The sequence below is a fragment of the Crassostrea angulata genome, chromosome 6 (genome assembly GCF_025612915.1).
Source record: "Crassostrea angulata isolate pt1a10 chromosome 6, ASM2561291v2, whole genome shotgun sequence".
In the NCBI taxonomy this organism is placed as follows: Eukaryota; Metazoa; Mollusca; class Bivalvia; order Ostreida; family Ostreidae; genus Magallana; species Magallana angulata.
The window spans coordinates 50,681,948-50,690,241 of record NC_069116.1 but is presented as its reverse complement, the minus strand read 5'-3'; the positions used below and the strand labels follow the sequence as shown (position 1 = coordinate 50,690,241).

The window sequence follows — 8,294 nt, the reverse complement described above, 5'->3', positions numbered from 1 at the left end:
TATTAAAACGATGATATTGCAACGGCATTTTCATATTTCTTCTCGCTTCTGTGTTTTAAACACCTTATATACGAACAGAAAACATGAACTGTTCTTCTTTTTCATATTTTCTTTTTATTTCAATAGTTACAACCGCATGATTTTTTTATTTTTTGATATTTCTTCCCAAAAGTCAATTTACAGCGAAACGTTTCTTACATTTATTCTGTATATATCTTAAAAATGTTGAAGTAAGTTTGTAGGTAAAAAGTACTTGATATTTAGACCCTTTTGTATTAATTCTAGTTAAATAATCAGTAAATAAACCCTGATTCACGGAAGCTTTCGAACCATTTCCATCGTGTAGTTTTTTAAACCAATATCTTGACCAGGAAAGGTCTTTTCCGAAATTCCCACCAATTTGATGTATTTTCGATGCGCAGCCTTCACATCAAAATATCATATACAGTCGCAGTCAGAATTCTGTTGTTTGGTACATATTTTTAAACTTTCCGTCGTTTTTCAAATCAAACAGTAGTGAAACGCATAAAGGTTTGCCTCAATGAATAGCAAAATAAACATACATAATTTGATTTTTTTTATCATTCATTGCAGATCTACCAACATCTCAAATGTAGATCTTAAAAGTTGTTTAAACTCCGAGTTTAGGACTGCGCCGGGTACCCCGACCACCGACTTGTTTATGTACTGTCGTAAACAAACTATTATTTTTTTTATATAACTTTGCTCAATCATTTGTTAAGGCTTTATTAATGTTTATGCCAATTTTCACTAACATTTGTTAATAAGGAAGGGGAATTTTTGTGTTGATAAGGCTTACTTAGTGATTCTGAACATTTTTATGATCCATGATCTAGGATATAAAGTAATTTTTTTTCTTATTAGTTTTAGGATATAAAACGTTTTAAGACCCTGTCCCAAAGTGTTTGTTTGACGCAATAATTAGCATTATAGTAAACCAATTTTTCAATGGGTTTACATTTGGATTAATGTGATAAATAGTAAATTACTAGTTTGATTGATAACTCTATATTGTTATCATTTTAAAACAATGATACGTTTGTCTAATGTTTTGGGTTTTGTTTTGATTTTTTATTACTGTTTATTTTTATCAACTCTCTTATGCAGGAAACCCTCTTGATATAGGAAACTGGAAGTGAAACCTAGTCAAAAAAATATTCATACTTATAGATTAAGGCACTTTGCAAATAAACTATAAAATGATTACACCTTTAGTATTTCAACTCGTGTGAAGTGATGTCAGTAAGCTATGATTGAAATTTAAATGAAAAGTAATTATTATGTAATTTATCAAAACCTACTTTCATTTTTTATAAACAAGAAATATAGCAAAAATGAGAGTGATGTGGTGGACACGTTTTAACGGATCCAAGTCAGGGGTAGTTTGCATTAAAATATATACTTGCAATGAAATTATATCACATGATACTGTAAAGAACGAATATATTTACTGGCAACTTATTTAAAGTTTACAAAGAAGTTAAGATTTGATAAATGTTGAACAAACGAAATGAGCCAATTCATTTCTTGAATGCGTGATTTTAGTTTTAATGGATAAAACGCTTGCGAACCACGACTCCTGGTTAGAGAATGTGATAAAATTTTCCAGATCGGGGTAACCAAGTACGCGTGTTGACTGGTTAATTAACGTCATGGCGAAAAGTTTAGATAGAGTTCATCATGCATCGCGAGTAGATACCTTGGATCGGACATCTAGATCTCTGGTTATACAAAAAAAAGTTAATAAGGAAAATGATATAATTTAAAACCATTTTAGTTTTGATAAAAAAAACAACTTTTCAGAACGGAGTGTCCCAGGAACGATGGCTGACTAATAAACGTTATGACCGAAAATGAAGGGCGAGTTAACCATCGGGTAGTTACTTTGGATCTGACAACTTTGGTTAAAATATGCAAATAAATATGCTTACAATAACGTTTTGATTTTTTTAACTTAATACATTTTTATACATACCTCTTCCCCATTTTTTAAAAAAAAAACGTCTTTTATCTGAAGTTTTTATTTGATACTGGGAAAAAATGATAATGTAATTTGGCCTAAAGAAATTTTTTTAGAGATTCGACGCACTAAGTACCTACTCACTGGTTTGAAATAAAATGTAAAAAAAGTTTCTTTCCAATCCTGCAACAAAAAGAGTGAAAGCCACGTACTCATATAAACATTAATTTCAGTTTAGATTTTCCACCCTTGCCCGCTCCCTAAATATCCAGCAATGCAGCTAGTTTTTTTTGTTTTTTTTTTTACAATAGGTTCATAAAGAAAAAGAAAAGATATTCGGACACAGTATATACAACAATTTATAAAGAAAAATTATGATTGAACATATTAACATTGTATCATACAAATGTGTTAAGTGTAAATTCTCACGTCAGCGCAGGATATCATCTAGTATATCTTAGATTAATAAGAATTCGATTTACGTTACAAACAAATACGTTCATAGTACAAACAAAATAGTACAACAAACAAGAATGTATTTCAATTTTAATTGTTATCACATTGCTGGTATAAAGTGTTACAAACAAGCTACCTGCATGTTGTTACACGCTATGATGAGCCCCACGAACCTATATACAATAATTTGTTTAATATTAATTAAGAATTTTTTCGATTATAATACCAACGAAATTCCTTTCATATGAACCAGGAACATTTTGGCTACCCACGAACATTGACGAATTAAAATGATTGCACAGTAACTAAATGTAAGGAGGAGAGAAAAGATGGGCAACATTTGCATAGCACACCGATATGTAGCCAAATTAGATATATTGAGGATAATAGCCTTAAAACGCTCCTAGTGCAAGGAATGTTAATAAAAACAAAGAGACCCTTGAAGGCTACAAACCATCATAATGAATAATAAGTAAAAAACATAACTACGCGATCTTAGAACCTGTAAGTACATGAAATTCCTTTAAATACATGTACATGCACATAAATACAAATAAACTGATTATCCATCAAAGGGAAATGTTGATTATAATACAAATGGCATGATGAAGTTTGATCACAAGAGATTGCAATTTTTACAATTTATTATAAATAAATGAGAAGCAAGCAATTCAAAATCGTACGAGAACGTGCAAGCTTAGTGAGGAAAACTGTTTGCTATCTTGATACAAGAAAGTACATGTGTATAACTAGGTACAGAAATTTTGTTCGCCATGCTCGCGAACCATTATGAATGAGTCTCATTCAGTTCCAACTGTGGTTTGATGACGTTAACTCTGTTTTTAGACACGCGATTAGATGCGTCTATAACTCAAAATGTTTGTCAAAACACACCAAGAGTTCATATTAGATTAAAATGTTTGAAAGAATTAAAACAAAACTGAAAAAAACTTATTCCGAACAAAAATACATATAAATGTTATCGTTGATTTTAAAAGACTATAGTTTTTGGAAACGATATTTTCATACTATGTATATGTTACACGTACATGTAACATTTGTTGGAATCATTACTGGTAAAAAAAAAATATGCCTTATTAACGTTCAGCTCTTTTTGCAAATTTCAAGGCTCATCCTGACATATAATTCCCTTCTCGCCAAAATAAAAAAACCCCAAAATTTATATAATTTATTGCGTTAACTGAATTCTCATTGGTGTTTTTCCATATTATTTTGGGTGCATTGATTTATTATATACCATATGCATTAGCCTTATTATCTGTACAGTATGCGATTATTTTACTGCTTGAACCAGAATTTTTTTTTACTTCTTTACTTCTGAATAAAATTCAGCTCTCGTCAGTACTTTCAAATTTTTGATTTAGATGTCTTTCCTGTTGTTTCTTTTCAGCGTTTGATACAAAAAAACTGCCTTGGAAGTTGGCTGCTTTAAAGCACTACCTTGTAATTATTTTAAAGCAGGAAAGCAAAATGGAGGAACTAAAAGATGTCACAGTTCTTTTCAAAACATCTATTGTTAAACACTTTGGTGAGGCGTTGCTAAATTCCCTTTGTAATCTAAATTCAATGGATGACTATCAAAACCTGGACATATCTCTTGTGTACAACCTTCTCAGGAACGTTTGCAAAAATGTAACTCCCCCAAAACGAGGCTGGGGTTATGAACCATCTGCTGATGATGTAAGCCTGGGTGCTGATATTGAAAGAATCCGTTCAATGTGGAATAGATATTGCGATCGAGAGACGGAATTTCTGTACCTTAGAGAGATATTTGTCAGAATGATTGATCGATATGGAAATATTTCAGATCTCGTTAAATTTGAAGACACTGGAAGGACAAAAATATTGAGTAAGTGTATCAAATTGGATATAAATATTCGCGTGTTTTTCATAATTATAACAAATATTTATTATAATTTTTTAATTTGTTTATAGTAATGTGCAAACTAATTTGTGTCTATTAATAGGTTTTGAGATGAATCCTGAATGTCAAGACGAAGATGGAGTTGTTTTAACAAAGGCCTTAAAAGCAGTTCTTGATATTCTGGAACAAGAAAACTGTGTAGTAGTGAAAGGGGCTATAGGAACTGGAAAATCAACCTGTCTGAAATACATTGATAGACATTACAGAAAAAATCAATGGGATGTAAGGAGGAATATAGGGAGTATAACCCACTCAGACGTGTACGTACCTGTAGATAAAACAAGAAAGCTTTTGTGCTGCGATGACATCTTTGGGGTTTATAATAGAGGTAACTTTGCTGGAACCGCCGAAATTATTACGGCCCTGGAAAATATAGAGCAGAAAGTAAATCAAAATATGAAAGTTGTCCTTGCTATACATGACCATGTATATGAAGAGTTGCAAAAAAGCCATTTTATCAAAGTTTTTCAAAACAAACGTAACGTAGTAGACTTTAACGAACTTTCAGACGCAGAAATGCTGCTGATCTTTAATGACCAAAGAAAGAATGGTCATTGTTCTAAAAGCCCAAAATGTTGGTTTCTAAACGTTGGCTTTGATTCGATAAAGGACACTCTCAAAGAAAATACAGGAAAATTAGGAAATCCAATTCTTACTCTTTTATATTCTAATCTTCATGATACATTTGCCCAAATAAAGGACTCACAAGATATAGTTAAGGAATTGTGCTCTATATTTCAAAACATGTTACAGAACAATCCCGATTTATTCCATGCATTGCTGTATGTAATGTTCGTTGAAACTCACAGCTTGGATAAGAATGTGGAAGAATGGGCGTTTAAGCTTGGAGGTCTCACCTCTATAACGGTGAAACAGAGTGTCTGCCATCTTGATGCATTTCCTTTTGTTCAGGCTGATGGAAGAAGAATAAAAATAAAACATGAACTATTAAGTTTTGCCTTATTTAAGTGGTGTGCCAGTAGTACGAGGTATATGCCTCTTCTTCTGAAGCACTGTCAATTTCAAATGATTGAGGAAATCATACGACCGATTTCTTCTCCCAACCAGAGTGAATTTTGTGTTATTCTAGAGGAAGAAATGTACCCTGTTCTTCATTCTAGAATTCTAGAAGAAAATTTAATTGTGCACGTTAAACTTCACCCACTATTGGAAAGTTCCAAATTCAGGTACTCATTATATTCGATGATGAAAAGTGAACCTCTGATTCGCGAAAGTTTAGTTGCTAAAAAGAAGAATCACAAAGACAAATCTTCTACGAAAAAATAGAAATCTGCTGTCACATAAAAATTTTAATATTTTATTTTCTTTCACTAGTACTCATTTTATATGCTATTCAAATGTGTGGACGTACATCTTATTTAGTTGTCGTATTCGGTCGCGATAAAGTTATCAAAGTTTTACGTACTTTTTCAAAGCCACGTTTTTAAAACAGATGCTACCAGATACATGTACATGGTATTTTTATATGGATCAAAAACTCATAACTCAAATAAAAGATTCATGGTACTTTGTGTTGAATACCTTTTCTGCTAAATGATCTGTTCTTTCAAATACGACATATTCATCTAAAAACGTACAGGCATAATGCCTGACTTTGTAAAATTAATGTTTAACAAATATTTTTTTGTTGAATCTTGCATAAAATATATGGTATTGTTTGGTTGTTTGTTTGTTTTTTGGGTTTTTTTTTTGGTATTACTTGTTTTTAGATAAACACTCAAAGAATAAGTTTAAATATACTTCCAACATTCTAATCTTCATTCTAATGTCAAAACTATATTCTATTTTTCGATATGTCATTGTTACATTTTGGATGTTTTTCTTTTTTATCAACTTACTGGTTTTTGCCTTTATTCAATTTGTACCTCATTTTTTGTTACCTAAGAGAGAGAGATGAATACAAGCATATTGGCTTGTGCCCGAATGTTTTTGTATGTATTGTCAATAGATGATAATTGCATATTGATAAACTCATTAACTATTTTTTAAACGAAAACGTATTTTTACGTGCCTTGACTTGGTCCCTTAATAATTTAACGCGAAAAGGTTTCTTTGTTTTAAAAAAATCGACAAACCATCATGTAGCATCTATTGACTTTTAACTAAAGATATTTTGACATCTTTTATGTTTTTGTTTAGTCATAACCTACTTCATCTCAAATATTAGAGTATTTCAGTATAATATAGCACAGAAAAAAGACTCTCAACCTTTTATCTTGGATAAGAGGTTAAGTTTGTAACACTTATTGAAAAATTATTATGCAATACTTATTGGTCACAGATGTAAGCTGGTGCATTTTCATTTTATATGATAACACGTTGTAAATCAATTATAATTTCACCAGCTGTAAATGTTCTATGCCATTGATGTACCTTGAGAATAAAAATATCGACATTTTTTCACCTTGTCGGACTTTAGCGTATAGTTAAAAAGTTCAGAGGACAAACCATTTATAGTTAAAAATCGTTAATTCAATTTCCATGTAAATGTTTATAAAATAATTATTACATTTACAACTATAGTATTCTTAATTAACTAACAGCGCAATGCCAGATAATTATACCAGTACCATGGCAACAATTTTGCACCCGTCAAAAATGCAGATTTGTATAAAAAATGTTTGACAAATTATAAACTATTGCCAATATAATATGTAACAATTTTAAATTTAATGCTTCTCGCCTGAAAGGTACGAGATTTACCTTTTATAATTAAAACACATAGAAAATAAAACTAATTTACTGGGTACTATTTAATCATTTGTGAATTAATGAAGACAAACCGGGAGGGTGGTGTTATACCTAAAACGTCCCACAAAGTGTAACAAGTCTTAGATACTAAAATGAAATGCTCTTGACAGAGAATTATAAAAAAAAAAAACAATAAACATGATTTCCATTTAATAGTTATAAGTAAAGTCCCATCCCTATACAAGAAGATTTCAACTAAGGATAACAAATTATAAAATTGTATTAGAAGCCTCCTGGCTAATCGAAACTACTCACTCAGTTTGACTTTTAGATACACAGTAGTAGTAAGGTTTCAAACAATAATTATGGAATCCGGGTAGGGCCATGTATTTATGGAATACGGATTGATATGGAATTCGGATATGGCCACTATTGTACACTATCACGTCATCGCACCATAACAATAAGTACTGGTTTAAAATAATACAGACACATTATTTGTAAAATCTAATAGCTCACTATTATACTATGATAACCTCCTACTATGCTCAATATGAAGCGTATGTGATTCTGATTTTCTTGTATGTAAATTATCACCCCATCCCCGTTACAAAAATCATGACTCAATCAAGTCTTTGCACAAGGAAATTATTAAATTGGTCAAAGCCAGCTATCTTTTGTAAGCGGATTAAGTATAGTCCAAGTTTCTGTCAAGCGTTGTCAAATTATTATGTAATAAATTAACTATCACCAAACACGCTTTGTATGAGCAAGTGCGTTGGTGAATTTCACCTTTTGACAAAAGTACAATTTGAAGAAAGAATTTTATGACCAGGTTTTGTAAAATATATTTTTGGCAAACAGGGCATAGATCCCCGTGTCGGTATCATTTCTGTATTCAAAAAAGCCACACAGATGTAAAACTTGAAAATCTTTATACACCACATGTCAAAAATTGCTTGATTAAAATATCTCGAGTTTACATTTGTCGATTTGTAAATTGCCGATTGTACTATTTCAGAGCACGGAGATACAAATACATCACACGAAGGAACAAGATTGAAAACTGCTGAGTTAAATTTTAAATCACTCATGTCCAAATTACAAACGTTACACAGTCAGAATAACACTCATTATACCCACATTCACAAATCAGCCTGATTGCATACTTAGATTTAAAAGTTTATATGTCCGGATTTT

The 8,294-nt window shown here is 31.2% G+C and overlaps 1 protein-coding gene across 1 annotated transcript; it reads left to right on the top strand.

The window, feature by feature from the left end:
• The first annotated feature begins 3,735 nt into the window (after nt 1–3,735).
• On the top strand, nt 3,736–6,791 carry LOC128190002 (uncharacterized). Its single transcript, XM_052861856.1, has 2 exons — nt 3,736–4,307; nt 4,426–6,791. Exons 1-2 carry the CDS (start codon nt 3,929–3,931, stop codon nt 5,667–5,669), a joined length of 1,623 nt encoding a protein of 540 aa, XP_052717816.1. The 5' UTR covers nt 3,736–3,928; the 3' UTR covers nt 5,670–6,791.
• Nucleotides 6,792–8,294: the final 1,503 nt, after the last annotated feature.

What these genes read in the sequence shown, in the direction of transcription:
- LOC128190002 (XM_052861856.1), top strand. Translation starts at nt 3,929, where the DNA reads ATGGAGGAACTAAAAGATGTCACAGTTCTTTTCAAAACATCTATTGTT. An exon ending in TGGAAGGACAAAAATATTGA is followed by an intron (nt 4,308 to 4,425) that starts GTAAGTGTATCA and finishes GTCTATTAATAG; the next exon opens with GTTTTGAGATGAATCCTGAA.